Source organism: Dipodomys merriami, unplaced genomic scaffold (assembly GCF_024711535.1).
Source record: "Dipodomys merriami isolate MVZ:Mamm:240054 unplaced genomic scaffold, mDipMer1.0.p SCAF_8, whole genome shotgun sequence".
Classification (NCBI taxonomy): domain Eukaryota; kingdom Metazoa; phylum Chordata; class Mammalia; order Rodentia; family Heteromyidae; genus Dipodomys; species Dipodomys merriami.
This window is the reverse complement of record NW_027206401.1, coordinates 31,205,761-31,228,648: the sequence shown is the minus strand read 5'-3', so window position 1 is coordinate 31,228,648 and position 22,888 is coordinate 31,205,761. Positions and strand designations below refer to the sequence as shown.

The window sequence follows — 22,888 nt, the reverse complement described above, 5'->3', positions numbered from 1 at the left end:
GTTTTCTAGTGGTTAATTGGAGAAGAGTCTCACGATCTTTTCTGCCCATGCTGGCTTTGATTCATGATTCTCAGATCTCAGCCTTCTTAGTAGCTAGGATTATAGGTGTGAGCCACTGACACCTGGCTTCTTCCCCATAATTTTTTTTTTTTTTATTGTTTCTGGTCGTGGGGCCTGAACTCTGGGCCTGGGCACTGTCCCTCAGCTCTTCAGCTCAAGGCTAGTGCTCTACCACTTGAGCCACAGCGCCACTTCCAGCTTTTTTCTTTTTGCTTATGTGGTGCTGAGGAATCGAACCCAGGGCCTCAGGCTTGCAAGGCAAGCGCTCTACCACTGAGCCACCTTCCCAGCCCCTTCCCCATAATTTTTGTTGTTCAAAAAATATGAACTGGGGCCGGGAAAGTAGCTCAGTGGTAGAGCGCTTGCTTTGTATACATGAGGCCCTGGGTTCAATTCCTCAGCACCACATAAGCAGAAAAAGCCAGAAGTGGTGCTGTGGCTCAAGTGGTAGAGCGCTAGCCTTGAGCTGAAGAGCTGAGGGACAGCGCCCAGGCCCAAAGTTCAGGCCCCACAATCGGCAAAATAAAATTAAAAAAAATAAAATTTATGAACCTTGCTGGGAGCCGGTAGTTCACACCTGTAATCCTAACATCTCAGGAGGCTGAGATTTGAGGATCGAGGTTCAAAGCCAGGAAAGGCAGGAAAGTCTGTGAGACTCTTATCTCCAAATAGCCACCAGAAAACCAGAAGTGGCACAGTAGCTCAAGTGGTAGAACGCTGGTCTTGAGCTGAAGAGCTTAGGGACAGCCCAGGCCCAGAGTTCAAGACCCACAAATGACAAAAAAAAAAAAATTAAAAAATATGAACCTTGAGCTAGCTTATAAACTACCTGCACATATGTGCATAATTTATTATGCGTGCATAGGTATGATTCTAATTGAATATTCCTTATCAGTTAAAATGAAACCTTTCTTCAAATCTTGCCTTTATGTTTGTTTCTTTTTTTTTTTTTTTTTTGGGTCCGGTTGTGGGGCTTGAACTCTGGGCCTGGGCACTGTCCCTCAGCTCTTCAGCTCAAGGCTAGCACTCTACCACTTGCGCCACAGCGCCACTTCCGGCTTTTTTCTTATGTGGTGCTGAGGAATCGAACCCAGGGCCTTGAGCATGCAAGGCAAGTGCTCTACCACTGAGCCACCTTCCCAGCCCCTTTATGTTTGTTTCATAGGCTCAGTAAATTGCATAATAATTGTAGTCTTGATGTCCCACAATTAAACATGTCAAGGTCATAACATTCCAAGTCTGTCAAAGAAGGGAACAGTTCTACTTTTGCCTGTTTTATTTTATAATTATTCATAGGTACAGTGTATCACATTAAACTAAAATTATACATTTTATTATAGAAAGGCTGATCTAAAACCTGTTTCTTTGTTAAAAATTAAATTAATAAACAAAATGCTATATCTTCTTTTTTAAAAAAATATGAACTTGGGGCTGGAACTGTGGCTCCATGGCAGAGTGCTTGTCTAGCATGCATGAATCCCTGGGTTCGATTCCTCAATACCACATGCACAGAAAAAGCTGGAAATGGTACTGTGGCTCAAATCGTAGAGTGCTAGCCATGAGCCAAAGAAGCTCAGGACAGTGCCCAGGCCCTGAGTTGGAGACCCGGAATTGGCAAAAACAAAAAAACAAAAAAAACCCACAATTCTGTTTGTAGAAATATATACATTTTTTGGAAGTGGTGCTGAGGCTCAAGCAGTAGAGCACTTGCCTTGAGCTGAAGAGCTGAGAGATAGTGCCCAGGCCCAGAGTTCAAGCCCCATGACCAATAAATAAATAAATAAATGTATACTTTTTTTATATGCACAGTCATATATACAGCTACTACTATGTATTATACTAGTTGTTGGTTTTGCTTTTGCTTCTGGTGGTCCTCAGACTTGAACTCTAGGCCTAGGTGCTATCCCTGAGCTCCTTTTGCTCAAGGCTAGTGCTCTACCACTTGAGCCACAGCACAACTTCCAGCTTTTTCTATGACTTAATTGGAGACAAGAGTCTTAGGGACTGCCCAGTGGCTTCAAACCACAATCCTCAGATATCAGCCTCCTCAGTAGCTAGGATTACAGGCATGAGCCACCAGTGCCCGGCTTACAGTTCATTTCATATCTACATTGTTTTGGTTGCTGTTGCTGTTGGATCTAGCCAACCTTTTCTTTTCTTTTTTTTTTTTGTCGATCATGGGTAGTACTCTACACTTGAGCCACAGTGCCACTTCCAGCTTTTTCTGCTTATGCGGTGCTGAGGAATTGAACCCAGGGCCTCATGCATGTGAGGCAAGCAACCTACCACTGAGCTACCTTCCCAGCCCTGTTCTAGCCAACTTTTAATTTGATTTTATATTTAGATACCAAAATAAAATCTGAGGGGAGAAGATTGTGGTTGTGTGTGTGTATGTGTGTGTTTTGGGTTTTTTCCAGTCCTGGGACTTGAACCGTAGCGTCTAACTTCTTTTGCTAGCACTCTACCACTTGAGCCCTAGTGCCACTTCTGGCTTTTTCTGTTTATGTGGTACTAAAGAACTGAATCCAAGGCTCCATGCCTGCTAGGCAAGCACTCTACTACTAAGCCACATTCCCAGTCCAGCAAAGATGTTGAATGTGGATAAATATGGTCAAATGTGGAAAGAGGAGCGAGGTGGAAAAGCATGATGGGAGTGAGGTTGATTGGGACACATTGTGTAAGTGAATGGAAAGGTCACAATGAAATGCCACTTGTACAACTGTGTGAATTAAAAAAAACCCTCCTCTTGGGGCGGGAGAAACCCTCATTCTGGCAACCTTTCTAGTGACAGCAAAACGAATCCACCCAACAGCTAGTTTCACTGTTGAGGTAATTATGCAGAACCATATAAGCCAATGCAAGGAATTTCACACAGCTCAGTAGGCTTGCAAGTTGGTTGAGATGAAGGCAAAGATCGATCACCTTTCCTGGTAAGAAGCTGGAAGATGGCCTAAATTCTTGAAAACCAGTACAGCTGCCACTATTTATGTGGTTCCTGGCAAGCCCATGAGTGGCAAGTGCTTCTCAGACTGCCCCTTCTCTAGACTGCTTTTCTGTCACAATTATCAGACTGTTGCTATGGGTGTGTCAGCCAATCGATGGACAAGATGGCTGTGGGAGCTGGACAGTTCATCAGATCTGCATAGAAAACATAGAAGGATAAATTCTTCTTATCCCTAACACCTACTAGGATTTTTTGGTTTTATTTATTTATTTTTTGTTGTTCAACCTAGGGCTCAAACTCAGAGGCTAGGTGTTATCTCTGAGCCTTTTTTTTTTCTTTTTTTGCTCAAGATTGGCACTCTACTACTTGAGCCATTGCTCCATTTTTGGCTTTTTTTTGGTAGCTTATCAGAAATAAGAGACTCATGAACATAGTTGCCTGGGCTTATTTTTCTCACTGTAATCCTCAGATCTCAGCCTCCTGGGTAGCTAAGATTAAGGTGGGCGCCTCCGGTGCCCAGGACCCATCAGCTTTAATCAGAGGTAGAATAAGGTTTCAGAGACAGAACAAGCTCTCAGAGCTAGGAGCCAGCATCTTACACCTGCAATCCCAGCTACTGAGAAGGCTGAGATCTAAGGATCACAGTTTAAAACCAGCCCAGGCAGAAAAGTTTGTGAAACTCTTATCTCCAGTTTACTAGCAAAAAACTGTAACTTGAGGTATCGTTCAATAGTACAGTACCAGCCTTGAGTGAAAAATGAGTAAGAGCCCGATTTAAGTACAAGTACCCATGTGCACACGCATGCACGCACACACACACACACACATACACACACACACACCCTTCAAAACTGTTCATCTCAGTTGGCTATTTAAGTTTGATAGTAAAAGACTGATTAATGATAATGTATAGCAAAACATTTGGAAAGGAAAAGTGAATGGTTGCAGGAGGGGAATAAATTCTATAGATTGAGGAAAATGACTGACAAAATTTGAGTTGTCCCCAAATTATCCTGTTGTGTATTTGGTATATATTCACATGTACATTTAATGAGTAGAACCTTTTTGTGGTAGGACAAGTAAGGCCCCCAAACATAACAATATTTTTACCTTAATCCCAGAACCTATGGATATGTTAGGTTCAATGGCAAAGGAAGATTCAGATGGCAGCCTTGAGCCAAAAAGCTAAAGACAGCACCCAGGCTATGAGTCCAAGCCCTGGCACCAGCATAAAAAAAATAATAAAATAACTAAAAATGTTACAGAAGTAATTAAATAAACTAATAAAATAAAATGCTGCCAAACTCATTTATTTCCCCATGGTAGTTCCATGCTAGTTCCATGGACTAGAGACTAACTTGTTTGCTGAAAGAAGATGGGATAAAAAAAAAAAGTCTATGTGGATTCTAGATGCATTGTTTTTGTTCTTTAGTCTGCAAACAAGTTAATTCTGTTGGCTGATTGAGTTACAGATGTGTGGCCTTTCTATTATCTGGTTTTTCCACAGGGACAAGAAAAACCAAAGAAACTGTATTATCCAAAGCCACAAGGTACATAAGCCACCTCAAACTCCACATAATGGACAATGGTTTTCAACAATGATCTTGCTTAGGTCAGTAGCCGGCCATAAATTTTCAACTTAGGAAGTTTTACCATCTATCCAATCTTAATCTCCTATACTTAATTGATAAAACTGAAGATTTATCATTTATACAAAGCCCTGTGGATATTCAAAATAACAAAACCAGAAATATGGTCCTGGTCTTAACAGGGACAATGTTAGTCCAAAGAGCTCCCTTCCCATAGCTTGGTATGCTCCTTTCCCTCTCCATAGCTTAGCATTCTTCCTTCTTAGGCAAAAGCTAAGCCCATGTAGTAAAGGCAGTAAATAATCAACCAGTAAATAATCAGCTGCCAATACCCTTCTCTGGGGCAGCTACCACCATATAAGGACGTCAAACAAGAGCCTCTTAGAGTGACTTTTAGATCTGGGCAGCTGCAGGGCCCCTTATCTACTATTTGGACAGTAGCCATAAATCCTTTTCCACCACAATGAAGGCCCTGGCCCTCATATCCACACCAGGGTCTCTACCTCCTAGCCCCTTCTATCCCTTCCTAGACCTCCTAGGTTATATAGATCACTTCAGATAATAGCCAGCACTTCTCATTTCTCCCTTGTGAGAATGGGTCTTGCCAGCCCCTTTCCCGGCCATAAACCTTTCTTTGTTCTCTGTACCTGGATGTTTGCATTGTTTTCTGGTAAAGTCAATAATCTAACAGACATGATTTAGTATAAATAAACCATTCTTTGTTCTCTGTACCTGGATGTCTGCATTGTTTTCTGGCAACAGACATGATTTAGTATGTGGAGATACAGGGCTAAAAGTTAGATAAGTTAGGAGATAGTAGGAAATGCCTGTAATCTTAGCTACTCAGGAGGCTGAGAGCTGAGGATTGCAGTTCAAAGCCAGCCCAGACAGGAATGTACATGAGACTTCTATCTTCAATTTAGCACCAAAAGCCATAGTAGAGAAGTGGTTCAAACGGTAGAGTTCTAGCTTTAAGCAAAAAAAGCTCAGGGCTAGCACTCTACCACTTGAATCACTGAACTCAAGCATCAGGACTGGCACAAAAAGTGAAAAAAAAAAACAACAACAACAGGAAAGTAAAGACTATCTTTCTGCAACAGGTGCTTAAAGGCTGCTTTTGCTTATAAGCAAGGACTACTTTCTTGGACCCACAAATTTAAAAAAACAAAACAAAACAGAAGAAAAGCTTGTCACTCCAGCTTCCACTTCCTATCTATCTTGGTTCTAAGCTTTTCACTTTGCAGTCACCATGGAATCCAGGAAAGATAGGACTGATAACATCTTTATGACAAAGGACAAAAACTACCCCTAAGGAAAAGTAGTCTTGTAAGACAGGCCACCTCCCAAATGAAGACCATTACCTATAATGATGAGGCTACAGCCTGGAGTAAGAGTAATCATCTATGGAAACCAGACGCTAGCTTCAAGTGATGACAGGGATAGCCAGTTCTCTGGATCCTAGAAGAACTGAGATGTAATCAACCAGGCCACAGCTGTACCTGGGACTGTTTATCTATCATACCTTTTGCCTCCCGTAAGCCTTAGTTCTTTTTAAACCTTAGTTCTAGTTAAACTAGTTCTATTTTAACTTACTTTTATATCTTGAGGAAGGCTGAAGTGCTTATTTTTCCTCTTGGCATAGTTGCCCATACTAAGCAATAGGTATTTCTCTGCCCTTCACCATTATTTTCTCTTTATTTGGCGTATAGGGAAGGGATCAGACCCAACATAGAGAATCCCAGAAGTCTGGACCTAGACTAACCTGCAACTCTTATCTCCAAAGAAGGAAGGAAGTCAACCATCAAGTAAGAATGACTAGTTTTGCTAGATTTAAAATAGACTGGGTTGGTATGGACACCCAGAAATGCATTTTCTCACAGTTCTAGAGGCAGGAACTCCAAGGTAAAGGTCTGGCATGTTGGGTTTCTGATGAAGGTTCTCCTCCCATCTTGCACGTGTCTGTTTTTTTGTCCTCAGAGAGAGAAAGAAAAGGGAGTAAGCTTCCTGGTACTTATAGACCCACTTCTACTGGATGAAGGCCCTGTTCTTATAACTTCATTTACTCTTAATTACTTCTGTAAAGGCCCTGCCTCTAAATATAGTCACATGGTCAGTGAATCTGAGAGAAACATGTTCAGTCTGTAGTAGTATCTCTATGTGAAAAAAAAAATAGCAACACTTTGGGGGAAAGTTCCAGCAGCAGAAGAAAAGTACTCAATAGAAGCACTTTGATGTTTTCAGTCAACATTTTAATGTCTTTTCTCTATGTTTTATTCTCTAGATAAAATGCACAAATTTCCCATAAGGTTTGTATTACTTGGACAAGCCAGTTTTCCCCAGCCTATTACATAAAATGAAACTATACAAGGTTTTAAAATGTCTGCTTCTAGGCAGCCACAAGAAAAATGGCTTCTTGAGAAGATTGACAAACATACTACTGGTGTTTTTTATTCAAACATAATTTGAATTGTTTGTCCCTTTGAAGTGATGCTTTATTATAACTTTGCAGCCAAAAGTATAAAAAATAAGTGCATAAACAAGTGATGTTGGGCTGGGAAGGTGGCTCAGTGGTAGAATGCTTGCCTAGCATGCATGAAGCCCTGGGTTTGATTCCTCAGTACCACAACACAGAAAAAGCCCGGAGTGGCACTGTGGCTCAAGTGTTGAGTGCTAGCCTTGAGCAAAAGAAGCTCAGGGACAGGGCCTACACGCTGAGTTCAAGCCCCAGGAATGGTTGAGATCTGAGAATCACATTTGGAATCCAGCCTAGGAGGAAAGTTAGAGACTTTCTTTCTTTCTTTCTTTTTTTATTGGTTGGTCATTGGGCTTGAACTCTGGGCCTGGGCACTGTCCCTAAACTCTTCAGCTCAAGGCTAGCGCTCTACCACTTGAGCTAGAGCACCACTTCTGGTTTTCTGGTGGTTAATTGGAGTCTCACAGACTTTCCTGCCCGGGCTGGCTTTGAACGATGGTCCTCAGATCTCAGCCTTCTGCGCAGCTAGGATTATAGGCAAGAGCTACTGGCACCCGGCTCCATGAGACTCTTATCTCCAACTAATTACCAAAATGATGTAAATGGAACTGTATGGCTCAGGTGATAGAGTGCCAGCCTTGAGAAAAAAAAAGCCAAGGGACAGTGTCCAAGCTCTGAGTTCAAGCCCCAGTATCAGCACAAGAATGGAGGAAGAAGGGAGGGAGAGAGAAAGGGAGGGAGGGAAGGGAGAGATAGCTTTTTCTAGCGTTTTCATTATTCATTAAAGTATGTTCATCCCGGCTAAGTACTAGTGGCTCACGCCTGTAATACTAGATACTCAGGAGGCTGAGGTCTGAAGATTGTGATTCAAAGCCAGCCTGGGCAGGAAAGACCGTGACTCTTATCTCCAATAAACCACTGAGAAAACCGCAAATAGTACTGTGGCTCAAGTGGTAGAGTGCTAGCCTTGAACTGAAGAGCTCAGGGACAAGCGCCGAGGCCCAGAGTTCAAGTCCCACAACCAACAAAAATAAAAGTATTTTCATCCCTGTCCATATACAAAATACAGCACACTATGTGATCCTGGAACTCTATGCAAGTGTACAAAATTGATGCTAATGATTTGCCATATTCAGCATCTGCTCTGCACTGCATCATGTCAGCTGCTGAAAGTACAGAAAAAAAAAAAAAAAGAACAAAAAAAAACAACCCAGATCCAGTCTTCCAAAGAACTGAGTCTACTACGGGCATACATACTTCCCAGTTGTTTCATGGTAATGGTAAGGGGTTTGTCCACTCATCCACTTTCTCTTACTCAGATGGCTGTTAGAAGGGTAAATGAGGCCAAAGAACAGTTTTCCAAGAGAAGATCTCGCCTACAAATAGCACAGGACTGAATACACAATCCATGCCAAAAGCGAAGCAGACAAGTTGGACATGTGCAGTATCTATTTTAAATACAAGTATAAGTTTTATATTTCTGTTACACACTTCAATTCACTCCATTATGTCTTTGGCTACTGGAGTAAAAGCTCTGTAGAGGTACCACTGAGGCTTTATCAGGTAGAGGGCACAGATGTAGGTCCAACAGCATGCTCTTATGAAAAGAGAATCTCTGAACCCAACCCATCCTCAAAATGTTTGTTCTTTTTATAACATCATTCTAATTTTCATTCATCTAAAAGAGATGCTTCCCTTGGAGGTACTTAGAAAATTGTAATTTTACTTCTGAGTTATTTGCAAGTCTGGCTTGCTTCTTTGGTTTTGTGGCATCATATTATCTGGAACAAAATAACATACTAAAATTCACAGGGAGATTATCTCTGCAAGATCAATGTAACAATAGACACTTCTATGCATGCAGATAAAAATTTAACAATAAAGCTTACTACAAATGGTTGTCTACACTTAACAAAAATCCATACATAAGCAAAGTCAATTAGATTTTATTTCAACAAAGAATATAAAATAAATGCAATGTAATTTATCTTAGCTTTAACAGTCATTTCAAGAAGGATGTTAGGACAACTCAAAAGCAAAAACACTCTGAAGTGACAGCACGACCTGCAGCCCCCCAGAGCGGGACCTGCTGGGGTGCAGGCAGCTCCACGCACACAAATTGCAGCGGAGTGTGGAAAGCTACAGTCATATCTCTAATCATACAAAGAGGGCTGCGTGCAGAAAATGACTGAAAAATAGACAAGAACAGGTACACTTCACAAAGAGGCATTATCAGAAATACAAACTAGGCAGTTTAGAAAGGATAGTCTACGTAACATATATAAAAGTACTTTCCATTGTTGTTAAAAAGGACTATCTCAGTCCAGATTTTGTGTAATACTTTTAGTGTCTACACAGACAAATTTAAAAAAAATTAAATAGTATTAATTTACTAAATATTTAGGAGATAACAGTGCATTAAGTATTTTTTTCATATAATACATACATATCACTTCCCTTGCAGTGATAGAAGAGTAAGTATGGCCTTAAGTACAACACATTTTTTAAAAATCCTAAAACAATGATCTTTGCTCTGATACTTGTGACTATTCTTGAAGATATAGGGACCTAAACCACTATGTTTTGTATAAAATATGACTTGTACGTGACCCCTTCAAGCCTCTGTTCATCTAGTGGCCTTTTTACTGTCTCTATTTATTTCCTAGGAAGACATTACTATGGAGTTTAAGACTTGCAATTTTCATAGAATTATCCCTTCATTGTATAATTTCTGCTACATAAATGTACTTAAAAGCAAATCAAGCTGCAAGTCTTATATCCAAAACTTTTTCTTTCCGTCTACCTTCAGTGGAGAAAACAGCATCATTTTAGAGGCAATTGCTTCAATAGGAATGAGGCAGTGCACACATACATAAATGTCATTCCTTCCCATTCTTGAGAGTAAATTATTTTTGTAAGAGCAAAAAAGTAGTGCAGAAGGCCAAAATTCCACATACTAAAGTTTCAAAACCACAGAGATATAAAAATATACATGGCCTTGGTTTTTGCATCTCACTGCCTGATCTACTTTATTACCAGGATTGCTTCAGCCGCATAGTATCAGCCTTGCTACCAAGCTACCTTAGGCTAGTCTGTCCTGAAATTTAGATCCTTTTTCCCAAACACCCACCTCACCAGAAAGCTAATTCTTAAACTGATCTGTTATGTGAGATTCATTCCTACAATACCTCCTTGTTTTGGGTATTCCGGCAGGCTATGGGAGGTCTTCATACACGCCCAATAGACGTAACAGTAATAAGCTTTCAAACCAGAAATGCAGTGATTTGGGGATCACAAGGACAAATTTTACCATCTGAAAGCTTCACAGGTCTCCTTAAGAGGTCCCATGGTCTAGGGCCCTTGTGTGTGAGAAAGGCTTTGCTCCCTTTATAGACAAAGGAAATTACAAACCAAAATTACATCAAAGGGTGATGGGCACAACTGGGCATCACCAACCCTGAGGCAAGAAGAGGAGAAAGGGGCCAGAACCAGTGCAGTGATAAGAAACCCAGTCGTACACGTAATGGGGATTTCTGGCTATGTCCTAGAAAACACTGTATACCGGAAGCAACTGACAAAAATCCCCTTAAGTCTATGTCAGTTCTACCAGTGAAATATGTATGTACAAGAAAAGCAGGGTAGTCCTGTGAGTGTATAAGCACTATTAAGAACAGTATTTCAAAGTTGCTTATAAATTATTAAGGGGCATGGTATTTTGGGTTATGTCCACATTTGTGGATGTCTTTTTAAAAATTAAATCTAAGCTCCTTTGAGGGCAGGAACAGAGTTTCTGTTTTCATTATAATTTACTACAACTACTTAGTAGAGCAAGTTCTGCCTATGAGGATCACTCAGTTATTGAAGGCTCCTGTGAACATTTCAAATATATATGAATGCCTTTGTGATATTTAATCACTGGCTTTCTCCTAAGGTGGACAGAGAGAAGCCCTTCCATAACACTGTCTATATAAAAGTTGAAAGAGTAATTATCCAAGTATATTTAGAAGTTAAAAAAACCTTCATATTATACAATGGTTTCGCTTATAAGTCTATCACATGGCATAGATATCTCAGGACAGCTTACTGTCACTCAATCGATCACAAGCTCTTAAGGACAGCAAGTTTGCATTGCTCCATATGTTTCTCACCCACTGGAGAACTTGGCATGTGTTAAGTGTGCAGTAAGCAGACGATGAACAGCAGCTCTGGAAAGAGCTTTATATAGGTAGCTACATTATGCAGGAGGCTGTCAACTTCTTGTTTAAAAAAAATGGAAGGGATGAAATACTATGTAGACAAACAATCACAAATTCCTTCCAATGGAGCATGTCAACTGTTTCATCTCAGTCTTGATGAGTGTCACTGTACAGCCTTTATTACTATTTATAAGCATTATTCTGCTGAGATCAGTAAGGTCCTGGCTGGCTACAGTATCACATCAATAGTGCAAAATGTATACTGGCTTCTAAAAATCTTAATTTTACTTGTACATGGACCCAGAGTATCATAACCAGGTAGATAAGTTCACAAAGAATAGCTTAAAAATGCATATAGTTTGCATATACAACAATCAGTTATTTCTTCTAGCTCAAGAAAACATTTAAACAAGGCTGGTGCTGCTAGTAGCATTCAGAAGAACACAATTTTTTTTGCCCCTTATACTAAAATGGGAGCTCTATACATCTTGACATTTCTTTTTGAGTCTGGGGATTCAGGGGCTCTTTAAAATGGCTAAGAAAGAACTCAGTCTGTAATTCATAGATTACACAAATGCAAATATTCACCCTATCTTGTATAGTCTTACACCATAGTTTTCAGGCACAAGTATTAAGTTTTCTCCTAGGGGCAAAAGAAAGCATTCAGTGCAATGAAAAGATTCTTGGTAGAATTAAGATTCAGTAACAACAGCAAAATTATATATACATCATACATACTTTAAACATGAATAAAACCTAAATTTTCAACATGCTTTAAAAATAGTCACTCTTCCTATATCTATTGCCAATACAAATAGAAAACACTGTTCCTTTATTTTAAAAGCAGACGAATTTGCAGGCTTCTACTTGAGTACCCATGATTATGTAAGAAAGTTACTCATGCAGATCCACATGTGAAGAAACAGCTCCTTAAGAGAGCCTTTTCAAGGAGAAGTAACACATCCTTGATCAACATTACTCCTTAAATTTATTAGTGCAGTTAATATTCTCTTCAGCTTTCTGGTGTGGATCACCATAGGACTGTATTCCATCAAAGCTCTTGAAACCCTTTTTAAGGTAGACTTAGCTACATGAAGGTTAAAACTCTATTTTTAATTACTGAATACTACTCAGAAAACAATGATTCTAAGGAACTAAGTTCCATATGAATAATTATATAAAAATCACCACATACTTCAGTTATTTATAGCATAAAGCATAGTAACTGCAAAGATCTAGACTGTTTTTTTTGTTTTTTTTTTTTGGTGTAGGTTCTCTCTGTCCCACCAGTTGTCTTTTTACTAGAACTTCCCTGAAACTAGATAAATAAAAACATAATAGCAAAGTACTTTGGGACAGTAAGTTTCAGTTTAAGACTTCCATGAGCAATATTTGTAGTCTGAGAAAATTGTAGTGCTTTAAAAGGTCCATTTTTACCTGTGTTGCTATATCAGTTCACAAAGTATAAAACTATACACACCACTGGATCCTGTTTCTAAAACATTAAAATCCTTATTAAAAGAGCTTTGAAAAAGTAAATCATAATGATTGCTACAGCATGAGAAAGGTGCACCTGGAAATCCTTCAAAAAATGCCGAGGGTTACAGAAGTGCTGGGATTAGACACTTTATCAGAGAAGTCACACGGAACTCATGCGGGGTAAGGGGTAGGGGAAACTTCACAAGAATCTTCTTTAAGTCAATAAAGAAGAGATAGGAGTTCTGCAAAACACTCAGTGTAGAAAGTTTTTCTCCTGAGTGTGTGAGTTCTGAATGTCATCATAGTTTGCATTTGGGGGTTCTTTGCAATGAAAACCTCCTATTGCTGAAGTCTGTGCTCTGGCCTGGGCCAGGTGGAGGTGGCTGATCAGTACCGGTGGGCCTGGTGTGATGGGTGGTACTGTGCACTCTGTTGAGATGAAGAGGAGTAGCCTAGTGTACTCTGGGACTGAGAGGATCCCTGAACGCTGCTTTGGTAATTCAGGCGAGAACTGGAGTGCTAGAAGGAAACAGGAAAAGGGTATTATTGACAGAAGAGTAAGGCACAAGTTGTCAATCAAAGTAGGATGGAGATATAAACCATTTAGTCATGGGACCAGGTCTCAGCAGCAGCTAACAGTTAACTTAGCTTGTTAATACATATTGCAGATCTGAAATTAACAGCCTAGCCCTACAATAGCTACATATTCTGGCATGCATGAAGTTTGGCTTAATTTCTTTGGGAGATAAGCTATATTGGCAAAGACATGCAGTGTAGAAATTTATGCTATAAACTTATAAATCAGTCAGCATGAAGACCTACTGTTCTTCACAATGACTACTTTTGGGGTGCAGTCTAACTCCTTGCATAACAAATTTCTACACATGCATGTAAGATCCGCCCCTGGATGGTGAGCAGACTCCACCCTCCTTGCAGCAAAGTCTCCACCCAGTACCTGCATTACCTAGGCAACTGGCACACCTGGAAGAGGTCACATCTGAATTTGATGTGGCCACATCTTTCTCCACCCATACACTAGAAAATGCCTAGCCCAGGCCCAGAAGCTCTCTTTCCCAGCTCTCTCTTTTTCCCAGCTCTCTTTCCCAGCTATCTTTCTGTGCTCTTTCCCAGGCTTTTCCCAGCCGCATGGAGTGCCAACATGGCCTGGTGCCAGCCAGAATGATGAATAAACCTACCCCTTACCTGAATACCACATGCGTGGTGCTGTTCTTACTCAGCTACCTCTTTTTAAAAAACCTAACAATATACACAGAAATCTTGTCTCCATAACCTGCCTTCAGCAATAGTCCTATCAAATCAGAAATGCTTCATCCTTGATGTTTCCTTTTAGCAATTTTCCATCCACTGATCTGCTCCTTGGCTAAAAATCTGTGTCATTCTTAGATTTGGGGAAGAATACAATCCGTCTCCTCTATTGCAACACCCTGTTACTGTGTTCTCTGTGCTTGTCATATCTATTGCCCCCTGAAATAAAGTCTGCTTTGCCTTAACGTGTGTGTCTCCTCTCTTCCTCCCTCTCCCCCTCCCCCTCTTCCCCTCCCCCCCAACTCTCTCTCTTTCTCGCTCTCTGGCTTGAACTTAGGGTTTGGAGAACCGTCCCTAAACATTTTTTCTCAAAACTAACACTCTACCAATTGAGTCAGATCTATACTTTCAGCTTTTCTTGGCAGCTAACTGGAGATAAGAGTCTCACGGGCTTTCCTGTGCTGGATGGCTTTGTACTACAATCTTCAGGTCTCAGCCACCTAAGTAGCCAGAATTACAGGCATGAGCCACTGGTAACCAACTTTTTATTTCTTTTTAACACAGGGTAACATAATCTGAGATAAAAAGATGAGATAGTAAGTAAACATTAGAGATAAAGTTAAAGCTTAAGGGAAAGCTCAATTTCTAACAAACTTCCAATTATGTTCAGGAATACTAGTCTAATTACAGCCAGAAGGAAGTATTATATTCTCTTCTTAAAGAGAAGTTTTTAGGGAAACAGTTATATGAAAACATTGCATTCTGAGACACTCAAAGAGGCAACTATTTGTTATGTCTTCCTCATTAATGTGTCTCTTTGTTCCAGTTTCTTATCAGTGAGTTTATGGCTCCCTCATCAGAGCTTTTGTTTCCTATTCTTTTTGTCCTAAATGTTCCCATTCTGTGAATTCCAAGAGACTGGTCCTAAACCTTTTACTGAAAAAGAAATCTTTCACTTAAGTTTTCCCTTCTTCCTTGTTCTTTCCTTGGTTTATTACCACCTTGAAAAACAAACTGTTTTTGCAAGACTTTCTAAAATTATCACATGGTTTTTTTTGTTTGTTTTTTTTTGTTTTGGTGCTGGTCCTGAGACTTGAACTCAGGGCCTGAGTTTCCCAACCCCCCCACCCCCATACCCTGCAAGGCTACCACCACTTGAGCCATGGCTCCATTTCTGACTGGGGAAGGGAGGGACTATGTGCTTAATTCAAGGTAAGAGTCTAATGGACTTTGCTGCTGGGGCTTGCTTCAAACACAATCCTCAACTCTCAGCCTCCTGAGTAGCTAGGATTACAGTCACAAGCCACTGGTGCCTGGCCACAATGATTTTTTTTTTCCAGTCATAGGGCTTAAACTCAGGGCTGGGTGCTGTCCCTTAGCTCTTCTGTTCAAGGCTAATGTTCTACCACTTTGAGCTATAGTGTTACTTCCAGTTTTTGAGTGGTTAATTGGAGGAAAGAATCTCATGGGGACTTTTCTGACCATGCTGGCTTCAAACCTCAGTCCTTAGATCTCTGCCTGCTCAGCAGTTAGGATATAGGAGTCTCACTCTTCATCTTCTCTTCTGCGTACATGTGGCTATTTACCGATAATTTCTGCCTTATAAGAGCAAATCTTTCTGAGGAATTCACTAATTTATTTTCTAAGTAAGCTGCCACTATCTTCCCTTTTCAATTGCCTATTTAGGTATCATTTTCTGACCCAAAGCTATAACTAGCAATATAGGATGAATAGGGAAATTCTTTAAGAAGGGAGCAGCCTACCTTTCTACTTTTTCTCTTAAGATGTTACAATAAACAAGTTAGGATATAAATAATTTAAATTACAGTAAATATGACCCCCAAAAGCCCTTCTTTTTCATGTAATGTCTTAGAAATAGAATTGCCCAGTTTGTACAACAAACAACAAATGTTAAGATTTAAGAACCATTTAAGTCCATTTCCCACTTAATGAAACATATCCACATTAGAAAGGAGAAAATTCGGGGCTGGGAAGGTGGCTCCATGGTAGAGCGCTTGCCTTGCATGCATGAGGCCCTGGGTTCGATTCCTCAGCACCACATAAGCAAAAAAAAAAAAAAAAAAAAAACCGGAAGTGGTGTTGTGGCTCAAGTGGTAGGGCACTAGCCTTGAGCTGAAGAGCTGAGGGACAGCACCCAGGCCTAGAATTCAGGCCCTATGACGGGACTCCCCCCCCCCCCCCCCCCCGCCAAAAAAGGAGAAAAGTCAGGGAGTACCTGATAATCAGATGGCATAACAGGTCCGCCTGAGTTTGTGCCTGAAGGCCCAAGACGTGGCTTCTTGTTTGGGGGCACCTGATTCAGGCTGGAGTCCTGGCTGTGCTGTAGCCCTGCTCCAGCACCAACACCAGCTGTGGTTGCCCCTGTTGTTCCATTGGTTTGGGTGCTGTTCTGCTGTGGTGGAGGTGCCTGTGGAGGGGCTGCTGCCTGCTGTGGAGGAGCTGTGGGCTGCTGATGCTGGTTCTGCTGTTGTTGCTGATTCTTTTATGAAAGGAAAAGAAAAAGTAAGTTTGATATAAAACTAAATTAATGAAAATTTCCTTCATTATTTTATATGCACATGTGACTTCTGATCCACCTGTGATACAAGCTGTATGACTCATTAAGTGACTGGCATGACTGGAGAAAGGGCAGCTGCCAGACTACAGCATCCCCAAGGGTCAATATGCTGAATCCTGAACAGAATGCACTCCCAAAAGTTTATTTCAGTATCCTCAAAATTAGTCATAGCCATAAGCACATAGGGAATTGTGTTGTACTCATTAAAATGGTTATAAGAAGTCATTTCAAATCATGAGTTAGGAAAAACAGAGCAGTATAATGAGGGAGGTCATATAAGCAGTTAAGATAAAAGAACAGGGTGAGATGGAACAGGTATGGTGACACAAGCTTATGATCTCAGCACTGTGGAAGTGAAGGCAGGAGGGTACAGTTTTCATGGCCAACCCAGGCTGTATCGTGAGCTTCAGGTCAGTGTGGACCACAGAGCAAGACCCCCAAAATGGTCAAAACAAAAAACAACCAACAAAATAAAAAACAAGTCAGGCATGGTAGTTGTGTCTATAATTGGGAGGGCAGCCGCCCAATTTTCAGCCTGCACAGAAAACTTCACACCATCCCCTCTCAATCAATAGCTGGGAATAGTGCATGCCTGTAATCTCACTATATAGAAGACTGAAGTTGGGAAGATGACAGTTCCAGGTTAAAAAGTTCCTGAGATTTCATTTCAAGGGAAGAAGCTAGACATTGTGGCAAGCCCCTATTATCCAAGATACTGTGGGAAGCATACAACTAGATTCTACTTCAGGCATGAGTCTTGGCAAAAAGTGAGACCCTATCTCAAAATAACCATGCAAAAAAGGTCTGGAGGTATGGTCCCATAGTAGAGTGCTGCTTGCAAAAGTACCTGCATAGGTGGACCCATTGCAACAATGAGATGTATAAGTCGTTATGTCAAAAAAAAAAACTTTACAACTTTGGCTGGGGGAGGTGTGAAGGAAGGGGAGGCAGGATGTGGGAAGGGATAGGAAGGGGAAACAAAGGAGGAAGCAACAATGCTTGATAAGAAATGTACTCATTATCTTGCCCACGTAATTGTAACTCCTCTTTACAGTATATTTTCATAATAAAATTTTTTTAAAAAAGCATCTGCAAAACATGATGGTAATGATGTTAACAAATAAAACAAAGAAGAATTAGGAATCAGGGAGTGAAATGATCTATTAAACAGACCAGAAAGCTTAATTATCTGTAAATTTTTTTTCAAATACATTTACATTCCCAAACTTTCATGGAAAAGAAATATATAAATAAAAGGGGATAGATATATAGCAATTATCAAATTATCTTTCTGCCTCCCTTACCCTCTGAAAGTCAAAGTGTTATAAAGTTTATACCTTGTCGCCTTTTTCTTCAGGTTCATCTTCATTAAGGAATTCTCTTTTGGGGTATGGAATCTGGCATCCAGCAAACACACTAAAAAGCATTAAAAAAAAAAAACATGTCATGACCTTAAAATCTATACTATCATTACCTTTCTTATTAAAAATTCTACTCTTTAAAAAAAAAATTTCCAGGGCTGGGAAGGTGGCTCAGTGGTAGAGCGCTTGCCTTGCATGCCTGAGACCCTGGGTTCGATTCCTTAGCACCACATAAGCAAAAAGAAAAAAGCCAGAAGTGGCGCTGTGGCTCAAGGGGTAGAGCGCTAGCCTTGAGCTGAAGAGCTGAGGGATAGCGCCCAGGCAAAAAAAAAATTTCCAGTCCTGGGGCTTGAACTCAGGGCCTGGGTACTGTTACTGAGCTTCTTTTGCTCAAGGCTAGCACTCTACCACTTGAGCCACAGTGCCAATTGCAGCTCTTTCAGTTTATGTGGCACTGAGGAATCGAACCCAGGGCTTCATGCTAGGCAAACACTCTACCACTAAGCCACATTCCCAGCCCCATTAATATAATTTTTAAAAAATATAACTTTATTGTTATCAATTAGGTGTTATACAGAAGTTATCATTTCATAAATCAGGTAATGGAATACAATTCTTTTTAGACAATGTCATTCCTTCATTTGCTTTCCCCCAGTTTCTTCCTCCTGTCACTGCCTACAAATTGCATAGTCACTTTTTATTTCTGATCTTACATCCTAGGCTTCACCTGTGGCTGGATGCCTTCCAAAACAATGTAAGCAATAAAAATTCATCACACTTTAAATTTTATGCTGTCATTTTCAAGTTCAAGGTGTAACTGCTGCTAGCTAACATATATGACAGAAGTTTCTTTATACTAATTTCACAGTATCCAAATAAACATGAATTTGTTTCAACAAGAAAAAGAAAATCCCCTCAAGAAAAGATAAATACCTATAATCCTCGCTACTTGGAAGGGTGAGATTACTAGAATCATGGTTATGAGGCAAAAACATGTTTGTGAGACTGTTGTGTTCAATAGTTATCCTAGCTATCAGGACACCTAGAATAGGTGGATTTCACATGCTTCAACAAAAAGTGAGACCTTATCTCAAACCTAACAAAAAAAATGAGGGCTGGAAGCATGGCTCTGCAATAAGAATGCCTGCTTTTCTGCTTAGCAAGGGCAAGGATCTGAATGAAAAACCAACAGCAACAAGAATAAAGTAGACAATCCTCCCCCAACTTCCTCCTTACTGTGGTTCTAGGGCTTGAAGTCAAGGCCTGGGTGCTGTCCCTCAGCTTTTTTTTTTTTTTTTTTTGCCAGTCATGGTGCCTGAACTCTGGGTCTAGACACTGTCCCTCAGCTCTTCAGCTCAAGGCTAGTGCTCTACCACTTGAGCCACAGCACCACTTCCAGCTTTTTCTGCTTATGTGGTGCTGAGGAATCGAACCCAGGGCCTCATGCATGCAAGGCAACCACTCTACCACTAAGCCACCTTCCCAGCCCCATCCCTCAGCTTTTTTGCTCAAGGCTAGCACTCTACCACTCAAGCCACAGCTCTACTTCTGGCTTTTTGTGGTTAGTTGGTGATACGAGTCTCATAGACTTTTCTGCCCAGGCTGGCTTCAAACTGAGATCCTGAGATATCAGCCTCCTGATGTGGCTAGGATTACAGGTCTGAGCCACTGGTACCAGGCAAAATGTACTTCTAATCAATATAAACTCAAAGTACATACATGAGTGAAATAAGGATACAAGAACAGAGAGGTTTTGCAGTGCTGTGGAAATGTTCTGAAACAGTAAATTTTAAGTTTACCATTGCCTACTGGTTTGGTTTAGCCTCTGATTTAGTTGATTGATCTATAAGAGTCTCATCTATTTTTGCTTTAACTTGCATCTGTAAAACTGATTACTGGTCATTCTTTGTTTTTGTTCATAGACTGTCCTATTTCAAAAATTGGGTCCCTTCTCTTTAGCAGTTTGGTTTTTTTTCTATGAGGAAGCTTTATTGAAGAAAGTCAACTACTTTAGTAACAGGTGCTTCCCTTGTTTTCAGCCACCATGAAACATCTTCAACCTAGAGCAAAGTAAATAGAAGAGGGAAGAAGGATACATACTCTAATGTTGGCAAGGGGTCCTCCTGAAAATAGGGGTCCTGCAGAGCCTGCTCTGAAGTAATTCTTTTGGTTGGATCCATAGTAAGAAGTTTCTGAAGCTAGAGTAACACAGAAGAATTTGATAACATATGAGAATGTTGTTTATGAGTCAATGTTCTGACTTTTGTATTAATGTCTAACAGGACTAATATCAAGTACATGTTGAATTGTACACTGCACAATTACTTTATTATGCACATATTTATGTGAAGTTGGGTAGAAATTATCATTATTAAAGCCTTCTAAAATGATTCCTTGGTTGCTAACTCATTGTTAAGCATACATTTTAAGTCAAGGATGATATCTCAACAGAAAAATACTTAATATTGTCCTCACAACCAACCTCTAGAATCTTTTATTTCTTTTTTCTTTTTCTTTTTTCTTTTTTTTGGTTGGTCATGGGGCTTGAACTCTGGGCCTGGGTGCTGTCCCTCAGCTCTTCTGCTCAAGGCCAGCACTCTACCACTTGAGTCACAGTACCACTTCCAGTTTTCTGGGTCCTTTATTGGAGATAATAAGAGTCTCACAAACTTTCCTGCCCTGTCCGGGCTGACTTTGAACCAGGATCCTCATATCTCAGCCTCTTGAATAGGATTACAGGTGTGAGCCACCGGTGCCTGGCCAAGTGTCTTTTATTTCAAAAGAACAACCACTGGACAAATCCATAGAAAACAAAGTGAAGTTAGAGTTGTGCTAAGATCAGACTTCAATCTGTTAGAGAAGTACCTACCAAGAGGAACACTTTGCTGTCAGGCTTGACTTTGTGTTTCTCCATGTACTTTATGAGGCTACTGTTTGCATACCTGCAAAGATATAGATCAACACCAGTCAATGGGAGCATGCATTCAAATGTGCATTTCTTTCTTATTCTGTGTACTGGTCCTGGGGCTTGAACTCAGGACCTGGATGCTGTCCCTAAACTTTTGTGCTCAAGGTTAGTGCTCTACCACTTGAGCCAAATCTCTACTTCCAGCTTTTTGGTGGTTAATTGGAGCTAAAACTCACACTTTCCTGCCTTGGCTGGCTTCCAACATAAACCCTCAGATTTCAGTCTTCTGAGTAACTACAGGTGCCTGGCTTAATTTGCGTTTCTTAATAAATAATTTGTGTTTCTTAATAAATAGCTCCAAAACTAGTTTTCTAAAAAGGTATGTGTAACCCATTGACTTTTTTGATTACAAAGAAGTATCTTACCAAATACTGGCAAGCAAGAAAAGAAACAGGAATTGTTAAACATTACATTTGAGAGTTTATATTGATCCAATCATTTGGGAAAATGATGTGTTAACCACTAGAGTGGAAAATAAATATATTCTACCACCTAGAAATTCCACTCTAGGTACAAACTTGAATCTTAGCTGTTGCACTAAACATAGAACTCCCCTATAACCCAAGCAATACTACTCTTGGTATCTACCCAGAACATCTAGAATATTACAAGTCAGGATATAGTAAAGACACTTGCACATCCATGTTTATTGCTGCACTATTCACGATAGACAAGTTTAGGGAAACATCCCAGAAACCCTACAATAGATGAGTGTTTTATAAAACATGTGGTATGTATAGTATACACATGGAATTTTACTCATCCATTAGAAGGAAAATATAAAGTTCAAAGATATACCAAAGCAAATAGTAACTTCTTTTTTTGTGCCAGTACTAGGAACCTGAAATCATGACCAGAGTGCTCATCCTTAGCTTTTTTCCCCCAAGGCTGGTTTTCTACCACTTGAGTACAGCAACTCTTGCAGTTTTTTGGTAGTTAATTGGAGATAAGTGTCTCAAGGACTTTCCTGCCCAGACTGGCTTTGAACTGCAATCTTCAGATCTCAGTTTCTCAGTAGCTAGGATTACAGGCCTAAGCCATCAGTACTGAGCAAAACAATAACTTTTAGCAATATATGTCTGTTTTTCATCACTATGACAAAATAAACTGAACCCAAAACTTTAAAGGAGTAAAGATTTGTTTTGGCTTATGGTTTCAGTTCATCATGAAGGGGAAGAATGTCATTTAGCAAAGTGAGAGAGAGTAGAGAGAAGTGGGGAGCGGAGGAGAGGAGTTTCCTCCTTTTTTCAAAGGATGGATGGGGGGAGAGGGAAAAGATGAGGGGAAGAGGAGAGGAGGGCAGGGGAAAATAGGGAATGAAGAAAACTATAAGGAAGGAAACTGAAATCCTGCATAATCAAACCACTCTGTGATAATCATTTGAACATTTTGGTTATTTTCCTTTGGCTTTTTAAAAATCCATATATACACAGAATACAAACAGAGGGTTTCTGTTTTGTGTTTATAAACCTGGGATCACAATATTGAAGTTGGCTTTTTGCTATTTAATATTGTTTCATAAACATTTCCTCTTGTCAGAAGCTCTGTAATTACTGAATGGTGGTATGTCCTACTGATATGGAGCTGTTTCATAAAAGCTATGTAATACACATAATTTGTAGGTAAATCTGGTACACTTGGCAAAGAAACAACATTTCATAGCAGATGAGAATCAGAAACCTCCCTCTACTAGGCCCTGACTCAGTCATCTCTCAATTGTGTGGTCTTGGGCAACTTAACTTCTATGAAACATTATGTTCTTCATCTGAAAAGTGAAGGTTATATTTATATCTACTCTATAGATTTGTTTATTATGAGGATCTATGGAAAAACTATCTGGGCACACAGGAAGTACTAGCTACTAGAGGCAGCTCTGATTACATTTGCAGAATAAATGCCTAAAGTTATCAGATCAAAGGGTATGTTCTAGAATCATGCTATAGCAAAGTAGCATTAGAAATGAAGATTCTCAGA

At 40.1% G+C, this 22,888-nt stretch overlaps 1 protein-coding gene across 7 annotated transcripts in view; it reads right to left on the bottom strand.

Annotated features, from left to right (window-relative positions):
• The window catches only part of Cdk19 (cyclin dependent kinase 19), a 142,153-nt gene that overhangs the window by 20,397 nt on the left and 98,868 nt on the right, over positions 1 to 22,888 (bottom strand). For 6 of the 7 annotated variants that reach the window (XM_070010561.1, XM_070010560.1, XM_070010563.1 and 3 more), the window contains 5 exons: positions 20,816 to 20,888; positions 20,047 to 20,144; positions 17,923 to 18,001; positions 16,244 to 16,507; positions 6,876 to 13,260 (listed from right to left, as the gene is read on the bottom strand). In XM_070010561.1, the coding sequence (XP_069866662.1) occupies positions 13,129 to 13,260; positions 16,244 to 16,507; positions 17,923 to 18,001; positions 20,047 to 20,144; positions 20,816 to 20,888 (646 nt within the window). In that variant the 3' untranslated portion in view covers positions 6,876 to 13,128. Of the gene's footprint in view, positions 1 to 6,875; positions 13,261 to 16,243; positions 16,508 to 17,922; positions 18,002 to 20,046; positions 20,145 to 20,815; positions 20,889 to 22,888 lie in introns of those variants that run through there. The other variant, XM_070010562.1, reaches the window with a different exon arrangement.